The 25,262-nt window shown below is 43.5% G+C and overlaps 1 protein-coding gene across 3 annotated transcripts in view; it reads right to left on the reverse strand.

Moving 5' to 3' along the window:
* RASGRP1 (RAS guanyl releasing protein 1) overlaps nucleotides 1-25,262 on the reverse strand; it is an 87,269-nt gene that overhangs the window by 7,952 nt on the left and 54,055 nt on the right. The window contains exons 4-16 of one of the 3 annotated variants that reach the window (XM_060147018.1): nucleotides 23,409-23,471; nucleotides 22,334-22,465; nucleotides 20,258-20,411; nucleotides 16,603-16,776; nucleotides 15,484-15,600; nucleotides 12,702-12,977; nucleotides 11,133-11,213; nucleotides 6,486-6,590; nucleotides 5,529-5,638; nucleotides 4,660-4,804; nucleotides 3,896-3,932; nucleotides 3,004-3,156; nucleotides 1,785-2,170 (exon numbers count right to left, since the gene is read on the reverse strand). In XM_060147018.1, coding sequence (XP_060003001.1) covers nucleotides 1,785-2,170; nucleotides 3,004-3,156; nucleotides 3,896-3,932; nucleotides 4,660-4,804; nucleotides 5,529-5,638; nucleotides 6,486-6,590; nucleotides 11,133-11,213; nucleotides 12,702-12,977; nucleotides 15,484-15,600; nucleotides 16,603-16,776; nucleotides 20,258-20,411; nucleotides 22,334-22,465; nucleotides 23,409-23,471 — 1,933 coding nt within the window. Of the gene's footprint in view, nucleotides 1-61; nucleotides 2,171-3,003; nucleotides 3,157-3,895; nucleotides 3,933-4,659; nucleotides 4,805-5,528; nucleotides 5,639-6,485; nucleotides 6,591-11,132; nucleotides 11,214-12,701; nucleotides 12,978-15,483; nucleotides 15,601-16,602; nucleotides 16,777-20,257; nucleotides 20,412-22,333; nucleotides 22,466-23,408; nucleotides 23,472-25,262 lie in introns of those variants that run through there. The other 2 variants (XM_060147017.1, XM_060147019.1) reach the window with 2 other exon arrangements.

The following is a 25,262-nucleotide window of genomic DNA, read 5'->3' on the forward strand; positions in this document are numbered from 1 at the left end:
ATATTTATTAATTATAATATGAATATTACATATTATTTTAAATACTCTAAAACATGCATAGTGAATTCTGGTCCTTAGGTCCCAATGACAAGGATAAAAGTAAAGAGGGTTTACCAGCTCTGGTATTACCGGGTAGGAATGAATACTGGACCTAACTAACTCAGTCACCTGAAATCTTTCTACCTTCTTGCAGCAAGAAGTCACTGTTGCCAACAACTACATTGCTCCTTTTACACGGCATGTAAAATGTCAGGATCTGAAGCAAGCTGTAGAGTGCATGGACTGTATTTTACAGAGGACCAAACAGGTCACAGAGTTTATCAGCAGGAGTAAGAAATATCTGGGACTAGAAGCACAGATCTTTGTCCCCAAGACTGAAGTTCTTTCTACTCTATCAAGTTCACTTTTCAAGGTTTCTTTCATTGTTCTTGAAAGTTGATTCTGGCTGCTTCTACCCCTAGAGAGGGCTTTGTGTCACCCGCATCGGAAGATGTTCTGATTGATTCTTAAAGCATGTCTTAAAATAGTCTGAGTGACTACTTTTAATCCAGAAAATCTGTTCTTTTCTCAAGCGTTCCTCCTAATATTATGTTTTTGTTCTAGGCACCAAACCAAGAGTTTCACATACATTATCTAACATGTTTCTTCAATTCCTGGGGGTCTGACAGGGAAGGTGCAACCCTGAGGACCAGGTAGGGAATCCTGAGAACCTCTTGGGCAGTTTTACTATGTAGTGTGTAGAATTATGTAAGGAATTCTAGGCAGTTAGATGTTGGTTTTGTGTTTGTACTGATTGATAGGCCTCCAAATGATGTTTTGGGGAAAAAAGGCAGACAGGCCTTACCCTATCTTTGGTAAGAAACTACTGTCCCATGACAAGAGGTCTGTCTAAACCAGCTCTCACCCTGAGCTTTGTACTCTAAACAAAAACAAGTTATTAGTGATGACCCTATGGAATTGAGTATTTGGACAACTGCCTGTTGTCCCCAGTTGTCCTAGCTCCTACTTTCTTTTTTTCTATTCTTAACCTTATTATCCCCCTTCTCATCAAAGCTTGGCATCATATTCTTCTTGGTAAACCTTATTTTGTCTTTTCTAACACCTCCATTAGATAACTTATGATTAGGACATTGTGAGCCTAACAGATAAAAAGCAATTCTGCTACCACAACTGTTACCATTTACTACATTATATTGCTATAGATTATAATCAATGGTGCATTTTCCAACTACTGTTGATTTAGCTGTGTGTGTATGTAAAATCAGCACATCCCCTGATGTTTTAGAGAAGAGTTCCCTCATTCTGTATTAGGAAGAAGGCTTTTTCTGCAGTGAGCTAAATACTCCCTCCCTTTTTTTTGATAGCACGGTGCTTACCTCCTTTTAGGAAGATGTCCAGGCAACCATGAAGGCCCCCAAAGACCTCTAGGGAGGGAGGATTTAGGCAACTTGCTTTTAAGTCTAGAAAAAGGGTGTGGTGTCACCACAGTAAAGCTGATCAATAGAAAGTGGTTTTTCTCAAGGAGCCTACTGTGCACAGAGCTTTGGGCCCTGGTACCAACACTTTGAGATTGTACCTTTATGGCAATAGGAGCCCTGTCTATCCTGTCCTAGTTACATAATGTGAACCAGGGCCCCCCACTGGTTTCTTTGAGACAAAGCAGAATCCTTTTTTTCCCCCTTTATCTTTCTAATAATCAACCTGGTCTGAATCTTCAGTTTACATGTTCTTCCCTGGTTGAGCCCCACTTTTCTCAGAGTCTGAAAAAAAGGAAAAGAGGGTACCTGTTCCAGCTCTTGGTAGGTTGGGAGTCTGAGGTGACGGAGCTCCTCCTTTGATTTTATGAGGGATTCTTTATTCTCCCACTTGACGAAAGCCCGCTTTCTGACCAAGACTGGGCTGGGGCATGGAGATGTAGTGCTGGGAAGTACATACAGAGTATCCTGGGCCGTCTTCCTTGGGGAAGATAGCACAAAGTGACTGGAAGGGCCCTCACTGCCAAGCCAAGACAGTGCTTCGGTCTGGGTGGCCTTGTGGGCAACAGTCCTCTTCAACCGAACAGAAATCTTCTGTGAGGACACTCCCATGAGCATGATGGTCCGATCCTTACTTTCTTCATTGTGTTCCACAGCCTCCCCATTAGGGAATGTGAAAGGTCCTTCCTCGGGTGCTGTAGGAAGGTACGTGACATGTTAGTACTTTGGCTCAGAAGAGCAGAGACTCAATGTTGACACATTAGTTTCAAATGAGACTTTTCTTATTGGTACAGGAGTTCCATAGGCCCAAAGTGGACTCATTTTCAAGCAGGCAGTTTAGGGGGTAAGGGGGCTGAAATCCAGGGGCCTTGCTGGCCAAGCTATGGCCACTGGTGTCAGGCTGCATCCACCCTGAGGAAAGGCCATCCTTAAAGGCTCCTTTTCTGTTGCTTTTTTCTATTTGCTTGCTTGCTTTCTTTTGCTCCCCAAAAGGTAGCGTGCCTAAGATTCCGTCCCAAGCTTTGTGTATGTCTAGGGTTTATATTTACCATTTAATAGATAACAGTGATAACCAGTAGTCGGTTTTTTCACTACAAGCAGACCTTGCCGATAGCACTTCTACAGCAATTTTCATTTGTTGCCCATGATACACCTATGTTTAACCTACCTATTAGTCTACTTCCTGGCAGTCCTCCTCTTGTCACTATTGGGCAAAGCTCTGGGGACTGGGGAGAGATGGTCTGGAGAAGAGAAACCTCTAGGTGCAGCCCCTTTCCAGGCTTCACTCTGAGGCCGCAGACCTTCATGGTGCTGTCTGCCACTTTTCTCCCAAGAAAGTCTGCATTGTGTGTGACAGAATTGTGTCCACAGCTGAAATGGAACTCTTAAAATACAGGGTGCATAATATGCAGGCATGTTTGTGGTGGTTTTTATTACAAGTAGGAAGGATAAAGGTAATCTTTCTTCCCCGAAAACCATATTCTTCTACCTTCACTTCCCAAGATGAACATTCCCAGTGCTTGCTTACCATGGTGCAGATCTTTGGCTCCCAATGAGCAAAGGTTGGACGTTGGCCCCACAGAGGTGCTGTTCTCTGTGGGAGCTGTTGAGTTCTTGGCTCGCTTCTTGCACTCGAACACAACCAGGTCTTTGCATTGTTTGTGGCAGTTCATCCCGCAGTCTGTGGACAAGACACCCTGATCAGGAAGTCTTTCACTTTCTCCTCCAGGGTCTCAAAACCACATGCATGCAGTGCTCTCGTCACACATGCCTGTCCTGTCTTCTGGAGCTAGGACACTTAACACTTCTATTGAACTTAGCATTCTTCTCACTGGTTCAACCCTGGATCTCACAACCTTGTCACAGCCCTTATGAGTCTGGGAATCAGAAGTGGCATCCTGCTCTCCTAGACAGAAATGGTGTTTTTCTTGGTCATCCTGCACATACTGCCTACTCTAAGGAGACCCTCTGGAGGCTCCCAGCTGTTAGGTCTTATTCTTTCTTCCTTGCAGTAAAAGGTCTTTTCTCCTTTACTCCTGAACTTTTCTAGTCATAAGGAAGGACAATTATCCTGGGATATCTACTGATAAAAGGAAAGCTGACAAGGGCCTTTGGTAATCACTTACCTTTTGTTTCAGAAGTGATTCTGTGCCTGTCTTTGGGGACCCATGACCATATGAGAGCATAATCTACCAGTCATCCCTATTTCCAGGGCAAACAAGGCAAAGTGAGGCTCTTGTAATGAGCTGCATAACTAGTCACCCAGATTCCTCTCTTCTTTGTGGTGGCAATCACTCTCAGGGGGTGCTCTAGGGAAGCCAGTTTGAAGATGAGGTTGTGAGGTGTGCTGAGAAGCTGTGGACTGAATGGACAACTACTATGGGTAGAGAGACAACACACTGGACAAAGCTGGGCCTTACCTTTACACCGATACCCTTGTTTGATCACTCCCCAGAGCTGTGGGACAAAGAAGAGACAGTTAGAATGCACCACAGGTCCTTCATCTACCTGGTAGGAGGCTAGACATCCATTCTTTGTTTTCCCTCATTCTACTCTACCTCAAGTGGGAAGGAAACCTCATTTATCTCTCATGTGTCTTAATCCCTCCTGGCCTTAAACTGAAAACAGGAAAAGTTTGTGCTGATCAGAGGTGAATGTTCTCAAGAAGCTTACTACAGTGGATTTATGACCCAGGCCTGAAGTGGATGAATCACAGGACAAATAGGCTTCTTGAGACTCCAAACTAAAGAGCAAGTATACAGAATCCTGGGGTCACGAACTGAGTTTAGGAGGAAACTGTTGGTCGGGGTGGGACAGGGGAGGGGCAGAGCCCAAGTGACTTCTTAAAAGGCAGTTCCTTTTGAAGGGGTGAGGATGTCTCATATTTCTCTTTTCTAACAGCATATGGATATAATACTTTAAAAGTATATCCCAAATTCAACATTTCCTCACCATTTATCCCAGGCCCTTCTACCAGAGGAGAAAATAAACCAGGAAGAAACGGGAAAAGATGAGTGCAAGTAAAACCCATGCATTTGAGGACGAGGTTATTGTAGGTGTTTGCTTAGGCTCTAGGCAGGAAGAGTTGATAAAGGTGCATGAGGTCTGTACCTGGCTTAATCACTTTAAACTGCCTCATACCCCTCCCCACGTTCAACCCCGAAGCACTCTGAGAACAACTCACAAATCCAGCACAGTTGTCACAGAAAGTGGGCTTCAGGTAGGTTGTCTCTTGGAAGTTGTGAGGAAAGCCCAGGCCCAGCTTGGAGTAGATGGAGCTGGCCCTCATGAAGTAGGCAGTGATCTCTTCTCTGCTGATGAGACCTTCCCTGCCCGCAAATGAGGGAGAAGGATGTGAGCGGGGCTGGGTAGCAAGGCAGCTTCTAGCCTTAGAAACTCTCTCTCTTTGTATCCTTGAGGGGTAGTACAGTATGTATTACCTGACACTTACTTCCATGAGCCCTCCTTTTAATAAGGATGTCTGGGTAGCATGTGTAAGGAGGTGAGATGGCATTACTCATTTCCACAGAGTCACTCTTTGGCTAAACCAGGTTTTCCTAACTAACTTAACCACTATTCACAAGACTTGAAAAAGAAGTGATGGAAATGTGGGTATAGGGAAATATCTTATGCTGAGGTTTCTGACTTTAGACAGCACCTACTATATAACTGTAACCCACCAACCAAACATTTGGTTTCACACAGAGAACCAACTTCTTGAGAAAAGTAAATATGCAAAATATTAGTAAATATTAGTTGTTCCTCATAATCTGTAAGGACAAAGCAAGAAGGAAGACTAAACTTTTTCTTAACTTACAGTTGACTAGACTATTCCTAAACTGGCAGAATTATGGAGTCTTTGCATTTAAAACATGCATTTTTCATGGTGAAGCCGGACAGGCATCTGCTTGATAATGGCTCTCTTAGCACTGAGATTCATTAAGTGACCACATCAGCAACACATCTGAGTTTACAAATTCTTCTAGTGACACACCCATAAAGCGTTCTTACCAACAGGTTCACAGCCACATATTCCCATACACAAACCCTCACCTGTCTTTGTCCATCACACAGAAGGAAAATGGAAAACTCGCAGCAATCTTTTCAAATTCTTCCTGGGAAATGTATCCATCCTGGTCATGATCATAGTTCTTGAATACAGACTGTGAAAAAGGAGTTTCTTTGGTGATTACGAAAGAGAAACCAATCATAGCCAAATGACAAAGGGGCCAGAACACCTCAGTCTGAGTGAGAGGAACAAGGAAACCTGCTCCTTAAGCTGCTGCCGAGATTCAGTGGGCCACATCCCAGGTCTCTGCAGGTACCAGCATCTGGAGGGTGGCCAGATGCTTTCAATTCCATTAGCATGTCAATATGCCCTCACCCCAGCTGCTCTGTACTCCTAGCTCACTGCACTGGGGGATGTTCCCCCTTCACTCTGCCCTTTCTTCACTGCACAGCTCAGATTGCCACTTCTCTGTGTAGCTTCTACTAACAGCCCAGTCGGAAGTGCTCCCTACCCCCTCTTAATCCTCTACCAATTGTTCTGTCACTTGCTGGCTCGTTCTTTTCTTGTTACACTGGAATGGTCCACAGGATAAATGTAGAAATATGAAGGTATACCCCTCCTCAGCATTTAGCACAGTGAATTGAATCAAGCAGTGTCACACTTCTCAGTTTTAGATTCTCATCACCCTTACTTACACTCAAATCTTTTCCAACCTCTCTCTGCCCCCAAATCAACTGACAACCTTTAAATACATGATCTCTTGCTAGGCCTTTAAGAGGTACACCTCCCCCCAGAAGAGGCCGAGGTGTGTTGGCAAAATGTAACTTCTGAACTGTTCTGCAGCCACAATATGAGAAGTAACTGGTTCCCTGTGCTCACATAGGAACGAGTTTCAAGTTTCTTACCTTTGTGTTTCTACCACTGTGCTCCCCTCTCCCCACACACAACACTAAGCCAGGCAATGCCTTGCTTTTCATCTGTGCAAACACAGCTGTACTTACATCTACCATCCTCTGGACGTGTTTGCTTATGGTCTTTGGATCAGGTTTGGGAGACACTCCAGAGGCCCAGTCCACAACTACTGGTGGCTTTGAAGGTGTTAGTGGCTAAAATGAAATATTCAGAGAAATCCCCATGACTATAATGCAATGCTATAACCTTAAGCTCCTTCCTTTCCCATTACCTGGTAGCTGCAGCTGTGGACAACCCTCAACTATGTGCAGTGGCCAGGAGCAGAGGGCCCGCACGTAACTGAAATCTAGAACAGTAACCTTGCCTAACACAAGTGTTGTGCTTTAACACAAGTGTTGTGCTTTACAGTTTATAAAGAGCTCCTCACATACATTGTCTCCATCTAAGATAATTTAAAATTTTCAATATGCCTGGAGTTTCACTTCCCTCTCTATTAAAGCTTTTGTTGAAGCTATCAACAAAGAGTAAAGTAGATCATTTAAATTTTCTCTTTCTAAAGCAACTACAGAAAGAAGAACAAACAAAACCCAGTTAGTAGAAGGAGAGAAATCATAAAGATCAGAGCAGAAATAAATGAGATAGAGATGAAGAAAACAATAGCAAAGATCAATGAAACTAAAAGCTGGTTCTTTGAAAAGATAGATAAAATTGATAAACCTTTAGCCAGACTCATCAAGAAAAAGAGGGAGAGGGCTCAAATCAATAAAGTTAGAAATGAAAAAGAAGTTGCAACTGACACCACAGAAATACAGACTACTACAAACAACTCTGTGCCAATAAAATGGACAACCTAGAAGAAATGGACAAATTCTTAGAAAGATACAAGCTTCCAAGACTGAACCAGGAAGAAATAGAAAATATGAACAGACCAATCTCAAGTACTGAAATTGAAACAGTGATTTAAAAACTTCCAACAAACAAAAGTCCAGGACCAGATGGCTTCACAGGTGAATTCTATCAAACAAAAAAAAACAAAAAAAGAGTTTAACACCTGTCCTTCTCAAACTCCTCCAAAATATTGCAGTGGAAGGAACACTCCCAAGCTCATTCTAGGAGGCAACCATCACCCTGATACCAAAACCAGACAAAGATACCCCCCGCCGACCGCAAAAAAAAGAAAGAAATTACAGGCCAGTATCACTGATGAACACAGATGCAAAAACTCAACAAAATATCAATACTAGCAAACCGAATCTAATAATACATTAAAAGGATCATACACCATGATCAAATAGGATTTATCCAGGGATACAAGGATTTTTCAATATCTGCAAATCAATCAGTGTGATACACCACATTAACAAACTAAAGAGTAAAAATCATATGATGCTTTCAATAGATGCAGTTAAAAGCTTTTGACAAAATTCAACACCCATTTATGATAAAAACTCTCCAGAAAGTGGGCATAGAGGGGACCTACCTCAACATAATAAAGGCCATATATGACAAACCCACAGCTAACACTGTTCTCAATGGTGAAAAGCTGAAAGCATTCCCTCTAAGATCAGGAACAAGACAAGGGTGTCCACTGTCTCCAGTTTTATTCAACATAGTTTTGGAAGTTCTAGCCATGGGACTCAGAGAAGAAAAATAAAAGGAATCCAAATTGGAAAAGAAGTAAAACTATCACTGTTTGCAGATGACATGGTACTTACTATACACAGAACATCCTAAAGATTCTACCAGGAAACTACTAGATCTCATCAGTGCATTTGGTAGTTTCAGGATACAAAATTAATACACAGAAATCTCTTGCATTCCTACACACTAACAATGAAAGATCAGAATGAGAAATAAAGGAAACAACATAATTTGCCATCGAATCAAAAGAATACCTAGGAATAAACCTACCTAAGGAGACAAAACACCTGTACTCCGAAAACTATAAGACACTGGTGAAAGCAACTGAGGATGACACAAACAGATGGAAAGATATACCATGTTCTTGGATTGGAAGAATAAATATTTTCAAAATGACTATACCACCCAGAGTAATCTACAGATTCAATGTAATCCCTATCAAATTACCAATGGCATTTTTCACAGAACTAGAACAAAAAATTTTTAAATTTGTATGGAAACACAAAAGACCTCAAATAGCCAAAGCAATCCTGAGAAAGAAAAACGGAGCTGGAGGAATCAGGCCCCCTGACTTCAGACTATACTACAAAGCTACAGTAATCAAAAACAGTATGGTATTGGTGCAAAAACAGAAATATAGATCAATGGAACAGGATAGAAAACCCAGAAATAAACCTATACACCTATGGTCAATTAATCTATGATAAAGGAGACAAGAATATACAGTGGAGGAAAGACAGTCTCTTCAATAAGTGGTGCTGGGAAAACTGGACAGCTATGTGTAAGAGAATGAAATTAGAACATTCTCTAACCCCATACACAAAAATAAACTCAAAACAGATCAAGACCTAAATGTAAGGCTGGACACTATAAAACTCTTGGAAGGAAACATAGGCAGAACACTCTTTGACATAAATCGCAGCAAGATCTTTTTTGATCCACCTCCTAGAGTAATGAAAATTAAAAAAAAATAAACTGGGATCTAATTAAACTTAAAGGCTTTTGCACAGCAAAGGAAACCACAAAAAACAAAAACCCAGCCCACAGAATGGGAGAAAATATTTGCAAATGAAGTGGCTGACAAAGGATTAATCTCCAAAATAAACAACTCATGCAGCTCTATATCAAACAAAGCCACAAACGACCCAATCAAAAAATGGGCAGAAGATCTAAATAGACATTTCTCCGAAGAAGACATACAGATGGCCAAAATTCACATGAAAAGATGGTCAGCATCACTAATTATCAGAGAAATGCAAATCAAAACCACCATGAGGTATCACCTCACACTGGTCAGAATGGCCATCATCAAAATGTCTACAAACAATAAATGCTGGAGAGGGTGTGGAGAAAAGGGAACCCTCCTACACTGTTGGTGGGAATGTAAATTGGTACAACCACTATGGAGAACAGTTAAAAGCTAAAAATAGAGCTACCATATGATCCAGCAATCCCACTCCTGGGCATATATCTGGAGAAAACCATAATTCGAAAAGATACATGCACTCCAGTGTTCACTGCAGCACTATTTACAATAGCCAGGACATGGAAGCAACCTAAATGTCCATTGACAGAAGAAAGGATAAAGAAGATGTACGTATATATGATGGAATATTACTCAGCCATAAAAAAGAATGATATAATGCCCTTTGCAACAACATGGATAGACCTAGAGATTATCATACTAAGTAAGTCAGACAAATATCATATATCACTCATATGTGAAATCTAATTTTAAAAATGATACAAATGAACTTATTTACAAAACAGAAACATACTTACAGATATCAAAAACAAACTTATGGTTACCAAAGGGGAAATGTTGGGGGGAGGGATAAATCAGGAATTTGGGATTAACATACACACACTACTATATATAAAACAGATAACCAACAAGGACCTACTGTATAGCACAGGAAACTTTACTCAATGTTCTGTGATAAACCTATATGAGAAAAGAATCTGAAAAAGAATGAATATATGTATACGTATAACTGAATCACTTTGCTGTACACCTGAACAGCAGGTACACTCCAGTAACATTAAAAAAAATTTTTCCTCTCTGTTCTCTACTTACTATTTAGTAGAGACAAGGATGAGGAGAAAAATAGCTAAAAGGCAGGAAGACACGCAAGAAAAAAAAACAAGAAGCGAGGCCTAGACAAGCTGAGATGGAATCCATTCCTAAGTATCTGAGACTTGGCCCAAATTAAAATCTCTTCGAAAAATGAAAGAAGGTCCCCTTTTCGTTGGAATGCCCTCCAACACCCTGAAACCTGCCGAATATGTTCAGTGAACATCTTTGGTTACAATAGCATGCTAGAACTTGGTCTTTCTGTATAGAAACAATGAAATTTAGCCATCTGAACAGATAAGCTGAATTTCTCATGTACAGGCAACTCTCTACCCTTGAGTACCACTTGCTTGGAGCTGGGGAGCTGCCCAGGAGACTGTGGGAATTATTGGTTCTTCAGAAGGAAGACTGAAATTATTTCACCTGCCTGTAGGAAGCCAGGGCCAGATAACCTGTGAAGTCCCTACTGTGCAGCCAGGACTGTGCACAGGACTTCTCATCATAAGAGGTCAAAAGACCCAGCAGACTGCTCTTTCTGACCCACGTGAATACAAGATGTGGGGGCTTTTCTATCTACCAAGTTGAAAGTCCTCTGAAGCTGAGCATCTGATGAATATACATATCATTATCATCAACAAATCATGAAGAGAAACAACTGCCTTGAGGACACTTTATAATTAATAGGAGGGAGAGGTCACTCCAGCGTACCATGCTATATCCCTTCTCTAACTAGTAAACCACTGGCTGATTCCCCCACTCCTTCTGACACTCATGGCATGTAGTTATTTACTGTTCACATATTAGTCTTATCCCCTCGAGTTGTGTACAAACTCTTTATGGTCAGGAACTATTCCTAATACATATGCTGAAGCTTTTCTTATTCCTAGCACAATGTTGGGCACATAGTAAAAAGATAATATGCTTTTTAACCTGAACTAAAGTCCATTCCAAGATGGATGACCTTGATGAGAGGCTTGTAAAGCACCTGTTACACATGGGCGTCTTACTATGAAAAACTCACGGGGGCTTTGTGGTTCCTGGGCTCCCGGGCATAAGAAAGCTCGTAGATTTCGTCTTCAGTGTAGTAGAGATCTAGGGATAACTGCAGATCAAAGGAGAACAGAGTTAATTGCTAGGATGCTGTTTGCCTTTCCCAGGGCCGATGTGTTTCTTGGTTCTTCCTCTCTAGTGGTTTACCCTTTTAGGCTGTAAATCATTTGTTTTTAAAAATTCACAAAATTTGGGGGGTATAACATCTACCATTGCAGTAGGGCAAGCGTTAGTTTTTGTTAAAGTATTTTTAAACTTTGGAGACGTCTCAAGATGCCCACTTTTAAACTATGGTTTAATAGCTAAGCTTCTAGGCAGAGCTTAGGCCAAAGGCCCTATCTAGTCAGATGGTCCACACCTCACGTGTTCTCTCCCAAAGCAGACGGATGATCTGAAGGGACAGTTTGCATGGCCTGATACCATTAAAATTTGATTCCAGCAACAGAACCCAGTTTAAATGAGAACAGGTAATATCAAACAATATTAAGAGTTTCATATAAGAAAAACTTTAGAGGAGAGAGGTCTTAGAAATAATCTTGTTCCTAATCTGGATTCTGTGGATGGGCTTCAGGGGGTTCAGAACTCAAAAACATCCATATTTTTTAGTATATATGGCTTACGTATATTTTGGGAGGGAAATGCTTAGTTTTCCTCACAGAATTTGTGAACCAAGAAAGTTAAGGTTCAGTGCCTCTTTCCTCAGATAATGCGGTCTAAGGCTGAAACTAGCCAAGGTCACCTGGACAATTAGCAAAAGGGCTGGGATTAGACACCAGCTGGATGCAAAGCCTGAGGCACTATCAGAATAATCCTGTGAGGTAGGAAGAGGCTACAGTGATTATTCCGTTCTGCAAAAAAAGCAGATTAAAAATTGTCTAATTTTAGAACTGAAAGAGAAGGGAGAAGTCATTGCAGAGATGAATCCCTCTGATTTTACAGAGAAGGAAACAGAGAGAGTTATGTGCCCACAGTCAGTCACACAGCTGGTGAACTACAGAATCACAGGTCTGGAAGGGAGTTCATCTGATCTCACCCCCCACCCAAAGTGCAAATCCTGGTCTCCTGCATCACAAGTGTTCGCCTGCCCTTGGCTTAAATGCCTCTGGGATCCAAGCCAGTGGTAGCAGGACCCAAATAATGAACCTATTTTTTCCTTTTTTTTTAAACTCAATGCCTTGTCCTTTTTTTAAATGAAAACCGACTGTCTCCAATCTCTTACCAAGCCTTGTATCCTGATTTGCTATCAGCTCCTCCCAGAGAGCTTAGGACTGGCTTTTGTAGGGGGAGGGGAACACTCCTAGAGGTCCAAAGGGCATGGTGCTTAAGAGCACAGCCCCGGAGTCCCACCACCCGGGTCTGAGCCCAGGATCTGCTGCTTAATAACGTGTGGCTTCTGGAAAGTTACGTCTTTGTGCCTCAGAATCCCCATCCATAAAATGGAGGTAATGAGAGTATCCACTTCATAGAGTTCTTGTGAGGCTTAACTGAGCTGATCTTTGATGAGGTAGCGCTCAGTAATTTGTCTCCCATGGAGCCTCACCGTCAGCAGGTGCACCAGGTCCTTGTTGGCCTCCAGGGGTGGGGCCACCTCTTGCAGCTGGACCAGTTCATTGATATGATTGTAAAGGGCCAGCAGCTTGTGGACGTTCACCTTCCCCTCCTCCAGATAGTCGGGCATGGCTTCATACAGGGAGATGAGGTCCTTGAGGTGTACCCCCAGGATGGGGATCTTGAAGCGGGTGCACTCCCCGTAGGCACGCCGGTAGTTGTCATAGTTTCTGCAGGAGGACAGCAGCTCGGTCATCTCACCCAGAACCTACAAAGCAGAGGAAGGGAGCCAGTCACAGGTACCATCCAGGCAGGCTGCGTTTCTGCAGCGGCTGCCTTTTACTCTCAGCTCCTACCATAATTTCACCCCATCCCTGATTTGTCAGGCAGGGGGTGGTCCACCTAAAGGTGTAGATTCTGACTCCCCAGTTAAAACTCCAGCTTATGTCAAACATCGCAGAGTAGATTTAGAAAACGCAAGGTGTGCTTTACAACATAACTGGAAAATTCTAGATGAGGTTTTTTTTTTTTTTTTTTTTTTGCGGTACGCGGGCCTCTCACTGTTGTGGCCTCTCCCGTTGCGGAGCACAGGCTCCGGACGCGCAGGCTCAGCGGCCATGGCTCACGGGCCCAGCTGCTCCGCGGCATGTGGGACACTCCCGGATCGGGGCACGAACCCATGTCTCCTGCATCGGCAGGCGGACTCTCAACCACTGCGCCACCAGGGAAGCCCCTAGATGAGGTTTTATTTACCATTTTTATGCTAAAATTGTTCTTTAAAAAAATAAGTAAGCACACGATAAAAAAGATTTTAAAAGTACACGAGTATACAGTGCATAGTAAGTGTCTCTCTGACTTCTACCCCAAGCCACGCAGTCCCCTTCCCTAGTGTCTCCCGAATGATTCCAAAGACACTGCACCGCACAACACTTCAAGTGTGCTGCCCACGCAGCTGGCGCGGGGAAGCGTGTTTCCAGCGTGGCGCTTCAGTCACCTGTCAAGTGGTGTTATTCCTTATGCTGCGCTCTGTGGGCCTTGGCTCGGTGAGTCTCAAGATGGGCCTATGCCTAGGAAGCAGGTGACATTCCACCCATGACCGAAACCCTAGATAGGGAGACTGAACAGACTAGACCAATTCCCAGCAATGGACCTGAGAGAGGACGAGGCAGAGGCCGTGGGGGGCTCTGCGTTAGAGCCTGTGCTCTGCCGTGGCCAGAGGGCGTGTGGCCGCTCCCAGCACAGCAAGGGCACAGCCAGGTCTGCTGTTCCTTCCAGTGCACCTGCTTTAAGTCAGCACGCAGTTCACAGAACCCCACCCCCACGTGTGGTGACCGGCCTTCTCAGAAGCAAAGACAGGAAGGACAGACTCACGTCACAACACAAAACAACCATTTTAAACACTGTGCCGGAAATTCCTGTAATAAAATCGTGGCCTAAAGTACCCTTTCTCCCGATGAAGAGCTTGAGGTCTGGGAGTCAGCCCCCGGCAGCCATGTGGCTGCCAAGAGAGCCTCCTCACACACCTCTAAGGAAACAGGGCGCGCGAGTGTGGAGTGTGGCAAATGCTCACAAGACGAGAGACTAGCAGCAAAGATGACAGAGGTATTTTTGTTCCCCTTGGAAGGTGACATAAACTACTGCAGGACGCTAGCTTTAATTCTGGACTTAGGAATTCACTATGCAGACCACCCCGAAGGTCAAGCAGCTACAGACAGTCCGCACTGCTATGGGGGGACCCCAAGCTGCAGAGCAGCAAGCTACATCTCGTAAACGAAATGACACGAAGGCCCTTGAAATTCTGTGATTCTCTCCCTCCGAGACACAGGCAGTCTTCAGTTGTTCTGCCAGCTCCCAGCCAGCACTATGAGGGAATTATAAGGTGACCAGACCACTGGGAGGTGGGGGTGGAGCGGTGTCCCTAGACCCCAGCATTGTCAGAGTAAGGATGATTAATAAGAGGCTTTCTGAAAGGAGGCTGAACACCTGGGAAAACGGATGTGGCACCGAGGCTCATACATCTCTCCCTAAGAAGAGAGCTCGCGAGGGGACTGGGGTTTGAGTTCAGTAAGGGAGGCCAAATGAGATGAAATGCCCAGAGCAGCTGTTATCAAACCCATACCATAAGTAGCTGCATTTATACCTGTACTATATCATAGTGGTTTACATGTGTGATAACAGCCGTAGGTATAAAGGATTAAAGTCCTTTCTATAAAATCTAATTAATAACGTAGGAAAGTACATAGGACACTTAAGAAAAATGTTCCTCAATAAAATACCACCTATTAAAAAATGGTACCTGAAAAGCTCATTTCCAACTATCTGGAAAAATTTAGCTCTCCATAATGTCACTCTCCAAGGGTTCCAGCTAGCTAGGTTTCTAACGTGTCACTAAATAACCTCACTTGACATGCAGACTGAACTATGGTCACTGAACCACTCTTCCTTGCTAGAGCAAGTGAGTTCTCACTAAAGATGGTGACTCCGGATACTCAGTGGCATATGAACATGGGAAAGACACACACATTGTTTCAAATCACCAGCGGGAACGGGTGCAGTAACACTGCGGCCAGACTGAGTCACAGTCACTCTCAAATCTGTGACATCCCCGTTCCTGTCCTGTGGGTTTTCTTAGGGTTGCTTCCTTGGTATTTTGCCTGGTTGAAAAGGGATGCTTTGGTTCGGAAATGCTCTCTGGGCTGCCCCTCAAGGAGGAAACGCTGACGTTAGTCCTAGGAATGCTGCTAAGAGGCCCGGGAGGAGACAGGAGCACTGACCTTATTGATTTCATGCGGGACATGTGAACTTGTCTCCTTGAGCCTGGAGATTGAGCTGTGACAGAGCCCTCCTATCACAGCCATCAACGTATTGAAGTTCTGTAGTTGGTGGAGCTTCTGTGACACAGAAAACAGAGTCACTGTACATGTCACTTACATGGGAGCTTAGATGCTGCCTCTCATCTCTGTGTCATGAGTCCTTCTAATTCTGGCCAAAGGCTAGCAATCAGGTATTGCAATTTTCTGTCCATTTCTTTCCTAAGGCTTAATTCCAGACCAGGAGGTCCCAAATCTAGCAAAGCGTCATGTCTTCCTCCTTTAGTTTCAGCTGGTCTGTGGACCACCCTCTACAGCAGTGGCTTCTAACACCCAAAGTACTTGTTTAACCCAAAGATTTCTGGACTCAAGTACAGATGTTCTGATTCCCCGGATCTGGGGTTGAGCTTAGGGATCCGTGCTTTAGTTAACATCAGAGCAGGTGGTCCATGTACCACACTTTAAGAAACACTGGTCTAGAACATCTAGAGATGAAAAAATATATCGTTCAGCATAATCCTTTATATCCTTTACCCCAAAGTAACCAGACTTTTATTTCTGAGGGCAACGCCAATGCCTACATAGGACAGTAACTGGGACAGAGATGCTAGAATCTCTGTGAAATTTCAAATATGTGTTCACAGTATCTGCTTTTCTCTTATCAGATGCCTAAACTCTGTCCCTCCAACACTAAACCCAGCCATTCAACACAACATGGGCTCACAGACCTAAATCAGGCTGGTCCAGCTCCACTAAAACCTGAAATTACCCTTTCCTTTGCCATGTGGGCCACATTTGGTAAAACAATATAGGCTGGTAAGCATCTTCTGAAAAATGTTAAAGATCTAAACAGATCTAACCATATCCTGACCTTGAAGATGGCCTGTAGGGCCCTCTCTATACTGCCCTTGTGTGGGATGTAGAAGAGTTACCGTATCTAGATCTGGGGACAGGTAATAAAAGTGCACAACCCCACCCGGAGGTTCATGATGAGAAAGCAGCTCTAATGGATAGACTAGGCTGGGGGAAGAGGGGATAATTTACCTCTTAGCCCAGGCGCTAAGTCTTAATCCAGTCACTCACCTGAGCCACCTGGATGAACTTGATGAAGACTTCAGCTCGGAGCTGGGGGGTGGGACGGCTGAGAACCATCAGTTGTACCCACTGGGAGATGCCGTTACACAGGGCAATGGACCGCTCCATGGTAGGGTTCTCCTTCACGCAGCTATTTACGAGGTAATTCTGATAATCGGAGAACTGGGGAAAAAGAAACTCATCAGGACTGCCACTCCAGTATTCTGGGAGACCCGAGGGGCATATTACCTCTGCTGAGTTGATGGCTAGAATCTGCTAAGGGACAGAGGAGCTCTTGGCTTTCCTCTCCTGCAGACAAGGATGGTAGGAAGGACATCTTTCTTATTCTACCCACAGCATGGTCCCTCTACATCAAACGTCGTTAGGCCTAAATGGATGTGTACACATACAAGTTAACCCCAATATTATGTTGAGTAGATAGGGATAGTGCCCCTTTTCAATTCTAAAGAATACAGTATACAAGAAAAATCTCAGTACTAGTTCCAGCTATGTTGCTGAAGGTAAGGGGGAAAAAAAAAGATCATCTCACAAAATCTGTGTCACACACTCTTTTTCTCTCTCTCCTAGCTGTTTTCTTAACTTAAAAATGGGATAGGGCTTCCCTGGTGGCGCAGTGGTTGAGAGACCACCTGCCGATGCAGGGGACACGGGTTCGTGCCCCGGTCTGGGAAGATCCCACATGCTGCGGAGCGGCTGGGCCCGTGAGCCATGGCCACTGAGCCTGCGCATCCGGAGCCTGTGCTCCGCAAAGGGAGAGGCCACAACAGTGAGAGACCCGCGTACCGCAAAAACAAAAACAAAAACAAAACCGGGATAACATCTGTCCTATTTAGGACACGGAATTGTTAATAAGATCAAACATGATAACCTGTGAAAGCACTTGAACTTTTCAAAGTACTACATAAGTGTGAGGTGGTGCTAACAGGATATTATTAACCTCATGATCAAACAGACCTGTTTGGATTTCCCTCTATTCGCCAACTCAAGCAGGGGCGAAGTGAGTGGGGTACGTGACACTGGTTAGCTATTATTTGGAGACCACAGCTTCCCATTCACCTGGGCAATGGCATTCACTATGGCTGACGCTGAAACAAACAGCAGATGTGAAGCTGGAAATGTCCCAGAAGATCAGTGTATAAGTCATGACTGCAGCTACTGTGTCCCTGTCACAAACAATCCTTCTGCTCAAATAGTGTAACAGAGGGAGGAGAGTTTGCTCTGCTCCAGTGCTCCCATGGGAGTTTTCAGTGCTGTTCCCCAGCTATTTCCAGCTCTCCATTTCTCAACTCTGCCCTTTGAGATCAGGTGTGACCACATGACAGTTTAGCCAGGAGAATGTCAGTGGAAGTGACGTGATGACTTTTTTTTTTTTTTTTGCAGAAACAAGGGAACTGTTTTAATAATGATATTTATATTAGTAATATGCACATTCCAGAAATAAAGAAAAATCCTCTCGCTGGGATTGTATTGGAACGAATGCTTTTCAGGGAAATTCTTTTAGGAAGTTGAGCACACTATCATTTCATACCCTAAAAATCTTCAGATATTTAGGAGTTGCTGATAGATGTGACGACTTTTGAGATAGAAGAGCCAGTGAATGATTGGCTATGTTGCCTTTCCAGGCTGCAGAGATCGTGGAGATCTATGTCAAGATGAAGCCTCCCACACCCAGGCTCTGAGCACCTGTGGTCAGCAGAGGCCCCTGTGCAGCAGGAGTGAAAAATAAACTTTTGCTTTGTTAGGCCGCTGAGATTGGGTGGGAAGGGTTGAGGGGGTTGTCATCAGTGTACACACCTTAGTCCTGCCTGACTAGTAATACACTGATGAGAAGATCTCATAACCTGAATAAAATGAATGCAGATTAACTGAGCCCCATTCTTCTGTGCTGTTTGCTGATGGGTGGAAAAATATGAGTAGACCAAACCTACTCCTTAAGAGAGACATATACAGCACAAATCTTACCGGTTCTAAGAAAAAGTTCCCCGATTCATTCCAGTGACTACATTTATATACCCCTCCCATTCGAAATGTAACATATTGAATCCACTTGTTTTTTTAAAAGAATTATCTCAGTATAATTCTTCCCCCCTCCAAAGTATTATAATAATAAGCAGAAAATACCAAATGTCACTCAATTCACAGCAGAGATAAATTTCCCTCCCACCCTACATGGGGAAAACTGTTTAGAACTGTGTAGGTAAAACAAAAAGATCCCCCCCAAAAGTCTTCTACGAGGCGACCGTGACATTCAAAAGAAATGAAAGTTCAAGCTGATGTCTTCATTTGCAGCTAGAACCCTGCACCGACACTGGGGGAGCACTGGCGCAGAGGCCTTGTTCTGCACTGATTCTTCCCTTCCACCTCCACTGATCTGAGCCCTGGCAGGGAGCAGACAGCCCACAGGCCTGACAGAGCAGTCCTACCAGTTGGGCCCCAGTACAGCTCAGATTTCCAGTGTGATAAATGGCTCTTTTCAGTGTCCTTCCCCCGTGACACGAGAGGCACTGCCAAATGGAAACCCCCCAGGGGGAGCGTTCCAACTGGGGCCTGTGGTTCTGTCTGAGGGGAGCCAGTGAGGAGACTGGAGGTCGCCATGCAGATGAATGCTTGGAGACGTATTTCCAAATTGGGCTGGAGGGGGTGGGGAGGTTCCTGGCTGATTGGCAAAAGAGCTGTGTGAAAACAGGGAGGCTGTCAACATTATGGGAGAAAAGCTATAATAACCCCTGTAACCTGGTTTGCAGCTCTCCTTCCAAACACAAGCAGCCTCAATTAATTGGTGCTGAGTGACCGAGAGAGGCTTGTGATCCTGGTCTCAGCTCTGACTCTAATAAACTGTGTGACCTGGTCCAAGCCACCCCTGGGCCTCCATCACCTCAGCAGGGAACAGGTACATCTAAGAAATGCATCCAGCAACTAGGTAGTCTCTACTTTTAGAGCAAAGCTCAGAACTGTATCTTTCCATAGCGGTAGGGGCTGAATGGAGTCGTTTCTCAGGAAATCATATCGGCCAGTGAGGCTCTGTTGGCAAGTTCTCTTGTGTGGAGCTGGTGTTCTTTGGTATCACATATGGAGTTTCAGTGAGCAAGGTTTGTGTCAGCACAGTTTCTCTCTAGAATCAGGGGAGACTGCTGGGCCATGTCAGCACCACCTCAAGGGTTTAGGTAAATTCTGGGCTAGACCAGTAGCATCTGATTTATTTTGAGAATTCCCACAGCCATCCAAAGCCTATTCTAGAATGAATTCAAGTCCTCTTACAGGACTTAGCCTCATTTTTTGGGAGGAAAATTAAAAAAAAACATTCTGGAAGCCTAATGATTATCAGGAATAAAATTGTGTGTGTGTGTGCGCATGCATGTTGTGTGTACACTCACGTGTGCAGGGTACCATGTGTGCCCACAGTATTGCCACTTGAGCGAGTGGTGGGCTGAGGGAGGTGGGCTTGGAGGATGGGAGCGTGCAGCAAAGCAGGAGCAACAAACAAGGCAGCGTGTCCTGATTTTCCCAATGACACAGAGTGATGGGAAAGCCTACCAGCGCTGAGGGGGCCTCTAGGGTTAGGAGGTGGATGGCCTGTTGAATTCCTCTGCTTATTTTCAGAGATATCCCAGGGAAGCTTTTCTCCGGCCCCTCGGGTACATACAGATATCCTCCGGAAGGACTTGAACTCCAGGTAGGTAAGGTGCTCGGAGAGCTCTTCTGGTTCCAGATGGTCAAAGAGCAGGGAGACTTTTCGTTTCTTGCTGGTGTTCGATTTTATCCTTTGAGTCAGTTTCCTGGACCAGTCACGGGCATTGCTTTTGTGGGTAAAAATGAAAGGGAGAAGACAGGGAAAAAGAATAAATCAAAATTGCTTTTTAATGCAAATAAATCCATTAACGCTTCCCACAAGACTATGCAAAGCACCGTTACCTAACTTTCCTTGGTCAAAGCAATGCATTAACAGTTTCCCCACATCAGTTTTTCCTACGGTGGCGACTAGGAAGCTTTGATGGTTTTCCCTGAGCCTTCTGAACGTGCCATGGGAACTGGGTAAAATGCATTTGTCTTAAGTCTGTGGGAAGGACAGAGTCTCGGGCATTGTTCACAGTGTCCTGGCTCCTCTGTGTAGCCCTGGCAGGTCTGCTCTCTCCATGCCTTCTGTGTGTTTCCTCATCTCATGAGGGTGATGGGGACTCTATGTGGTTGGAAATCTCAAGGTAGTGGGGCAGTTTTCATGCCAGAAAAGCACAGAGAACCACAGAGAGGAGATGCCATGCTGGGTAATCATGTGTAGGAACAGGTGGTCACTCTGGGCAGACTTGTGGCATTTTCCTCAAATGTCCCCAGCCACTGAAATGACCAAGGAAGTCTAGCTAACCCTAGAGTTAGCCCCCCACACATTTTCTTGTAATCAATCCACGTGTTTCTTACTCAGTTTCAATTTCCTACACTAAGGAAGCAAAGAGAAAGGTAGCAGGCTGCAGATCTGTGTTTCCCAAACCTGTATTCCTGAGAACCTTGTCTCTTGACAAAAGGGTTCTGTGGTCAAATGAGTTTGGGAAATGCTACAAATTCTGCAGCCCCCATAGCCAAAGAGCATATTACACACTCTGAGATGCATTGCAAAAAGGAAGTTCGACTCTCTCAAGTATATCTGGTCGGGCAATATCCCACTGACTAATTCCTAAAGAATATACCGTGGAAAATATTGGTAGAGGAAAGTCAGCTAGGGGTGTATTGGGATAAGGAAATCAGGGTTTGAGAACTGCCCTGGGCCCTGTGTGCTGCATTTAAAAAATGAAGACACTGTTACTGTAAAACCTTCTTTTACCTCTCAAGTTATTATAATTCTAAGCAAAGAAGTACAGAGAGTCCAACCCGCTATGTAGATTTAATTGGGACTCTGACATGTGATTTGGAAATCATTTCCACACGGCCACGGCACAGGGCACTGAGGGCTCTCACAGTCCAGATTCTGCTCTGCCATTAACTCAGCTAGCTGTGTGACCCCAGAGAAGCAAGCCTTGCTGAGCCTGTTTCCCAGGACGTTGGATAAAATCATCTTGAAAATATGTTTCAGTCCTAGAATTCTATGTCCTAGGGATCTGTATTATTCTAAAACAAAGGGGCCACATTGTGAAAACCTTAGCATATGATGAGTGTACTCTCCTCTCCCCAGATTAGGACAGGCATTCATTTTTCCAGAGTGGGACCATCTCATAAATAAGAAATCCAAGGAATAATCTGCAGTACTCCTGAGATCCTTTCTATCTCTGCATAGGTCTAAGTGTCTCTTGCAGAACTTTTTGGCCTACCGAATATGTTATAAACCCTTTGCTCGATCCATTTTCCAGCAGTCCCTTCCCCATTTATAAGTGCAGGGGCCCTCCAGGCGTTAGCTGCTGAAGAGGCACCAATTTAGTCACCACACTTGCAGTTTATTGGGATTTAGACAAATTTTAGTCAATATCTGGCTTCCTGATTTCTTTTTCACTGAGACTTCTTTTTTCCTACTCTTGGATATTAGTCACGTACACCGTTATCACCAGGGGGCTTCTCTGCTTTCCTGCTACATGTCAAGCTTTTCTCTTTCATGAGGCCATCTGAACCTGCCTGAGGGCTTCTTGGGGTGGGTAGAGCAGACGTCACAGCGGGACGCAGAGCCTTGCTGAGCGGCCTGGGTTGTATTACAGGAGGGAGGTGGTTTCGAAAGAGGCGTCAAAACCACGACACTCACATTTGAGTTGTGTCAATCAGGCGGCAGTGCAGCTCCTCGCCGTTAGCTTTCACCAGTTCCTGAAACCCTTCCATAGTGCTTGCCAAGCTGGCATCTATTTTAAACATGATCCAGAATTCTGTTATCCAATACCTACATGGTGGGATTTAAAAAACACAAGCCAAAACTGAAGCCAAGGACTCACATTGTGGTGGGTTCTTCCCGCAAAAAGGATTCAGAAAAAGACAGGGGCTGGTTTGTTCTATATTCCTGGGAATATAGAATCTATATTCTCTACACAGAATATAAGGAACTGGAGTAGGGGTGGGGGGAAGAGAAGAAAACCACCCACTGACAATCCTCTGCGCCCCACATATTAAATGCTGTGCTATGATAAGATGAATCATAATGAAGGGAGCCACTGCAAAGATTTAGGCACAACCATGTGTATCAGAGAGAATGATAAATAAGACAACGGCAGACAAACCAAACGTCCAAAGACTGGACAATGCATCTGTAAATTACACTTTATTATACCTCAGGATATTACATGGCCATTAAAAATAATGTTTACAAAAAGTTTTTAATGACTAGAGAAGATTCCTATGATTTAAAGTTAAGTGAAAACTACAGGATACAAAAGTTTGTATGTATTTTGATCTCTACTATGTTAAAAAAAACCTACTTGGAAAGAGACAAGGGAAATATACCAAAATAGGTAGTTGGATATAAGTGATTATTACTATAGTTATATTCTTCTCTATATTTTCAAAGTGCTCTAATATGAGCTTCATTACTTTTATACTTGGGAATAAAAACAAACAAAATAACCTTTCCCTTATGTCACTTGATACCAAAATGCTGTAAGGTTGACAAAAACATTGGTATAAAATATTAAGCTCAGGCACATCAGAAAAAACCGACTATGCTCTTTGAGGAATTTCCAGTACTAACAATTGCCCTTTCTGGTCTGTCCAGAGGTGTTGTATAGGTGGTCAGGAAGGGAAAGGCAGGGAGGACAAGGAAAGAGCTAGAGTCTCTGGCTCTTTCATTTCACCCCACTCCACAAAGTCCCAAATGCATGCAGAAATGTTACCTTACAAAATAGCAGATCTTCAGGCAAAGCCCTGGTGAATTCTTTGCCAAGGCATCCTTATAGGTATGGCTGTGGTTAAGGGAAATGGAAGCCTCTGTTATAGAAACCAAACAACCTTTCATCTTTGCAAGTATTGCTAAAACTACCCTCCCTCCAGCCCCACAAATAGTTTCTTTTAATGTTTCTTCTCTCCCTGGCCATAGGATAAAACCAACTCAATGTGTGCAGCTGTATGCTTATGAAGGGCAAAGATGGTGACTTTAGCCCATGCTGAAGTCGCTTATGGAAGAAGGCCACAGCATCTCCTCTGCAGAAGTAGGAAGTCAACAGCCCAGCAATCTCCCCGCACAGGTGACCTGTAAGAAGTAAAGAAGGGGCAAGTGACCTCTGCCCATGCCCAAGACTAGGAGTCTGCTGGAGACAAGCTAAAAAGAAGAGCTTGTTCTTATCTTTTCAGCAACTGATAAAAAATCTGTGCATTGAATTAGAAGAAAGGGAAGGAATAAATATTCAGATGTATTGTAATGATAATCAAGGCAATAATAGGAAAATGATAATACATGCCTAGAAAATGTCAGTAGATTGATCTTACAGGTTGTAATAGCAAGTCAGAAAAAGCCATGTAAATGATCCAAATACAACTGGAGAGCACATTAAGGATCAATACCATTCGGAATATTCCACGAGAATGATGCCATTCTAAGAACAAGAAAGAATAGCAAAGTTCCACCAAGTTCACGCATCTCTAGAGATATACGGAAAGAATAAGTGTTTACTGTAAAGGTCACAGAAATGCAAAATCCAATCCAGTGGCGAACCTGGGTGGTCCTACCCTCTTCCATCAACATACTGAGGAATCAGGCTATGTGGGCTGTGTGCCCCGCAAGACACTGCCCTCTTTCTCCTCTAAAAACCATGTCAAATTAACCACAATCCAGGGCTCTGTGAATTTCAGCAGGGCCCCTGAGAGGAATCCACTGAGCAGCCAGCAGATGTCTCAGTTAACTGGGGCTGTGCAGTCTTCTTTCAGTGGCTATGCATATTTTAACCCTTGGAAAACTCAGACTTAAATATAGCAAAGTAAAAAACAGGCCAAATCATATTACTGATTTTTTTATTAGGAAGGGATCTATGCCTTTTGAAATCTTATATACCTGTAATGTTTAAGAGCATATTAGAACGAGAGTCTTGAAACTTCAATCTGGAATATACAATTAAGGGATTTACACTTGTGATTTTAAATTCAAATCTTATTAAGTTTATGCATAGCTTTGGAACATCTAAGATAATGTTAGCTTTACTGTTTATAATTTTAATTTACTGAAGTTATAAAAACTATTTAGAATTCAGAAAAGCCTCTGAAGTATTTAAAAAATCTAAGATTTAAAATTACAAGTACATACCTATCAATAATTACTTTATATGTAAATGAACTAAATGCTTCAGTCAAAAGACATGGAGTGGCTGAATGGATACAAAACCAAGATCCGTATGTATGCTGCCTACAAGAGATGCACTTCAGATCTAAATAGTTAAGACTCTTCAAGAAAAAAAATGGGAGGGCCCAAATCAATAAAATCAGAAATAAAAAAGAAGTTACAATCAATACCACAGAAATATAAAAGAAAGTAAGAGATTACTACAACCAGTTACATGCCAATAAAATGGACAACCTAGAAGAAAGGTACAAATTCCTAGACATGTACAATCTTCCAAGACTGAGCCGGGAAGAAATAGAAAATATGAGCAGACCAATTACCAATAATGAAATTGAATCAGTAATTTTAAAAAAACAAAACAAAAACAAACTCTCAGCAAAGAAAAGTCCAGGACCAGATGGCTTCACAGGTGAAT

This window comes from Lagenorhynchus albirostris, chromosome 1, assembly GCF_949774975.1.
Source record: "Lagenorhynchus albirostris chromosome 1, mLagAlb1.1, whole genome shotgun sequence".
Lineage (NCBI taxonomy): Eukaryota > Metazoa > Chordata > Mammalia > Artiodactyla > Delphinidae > Lagenorhynchus > Lagenorhynchus albirostris.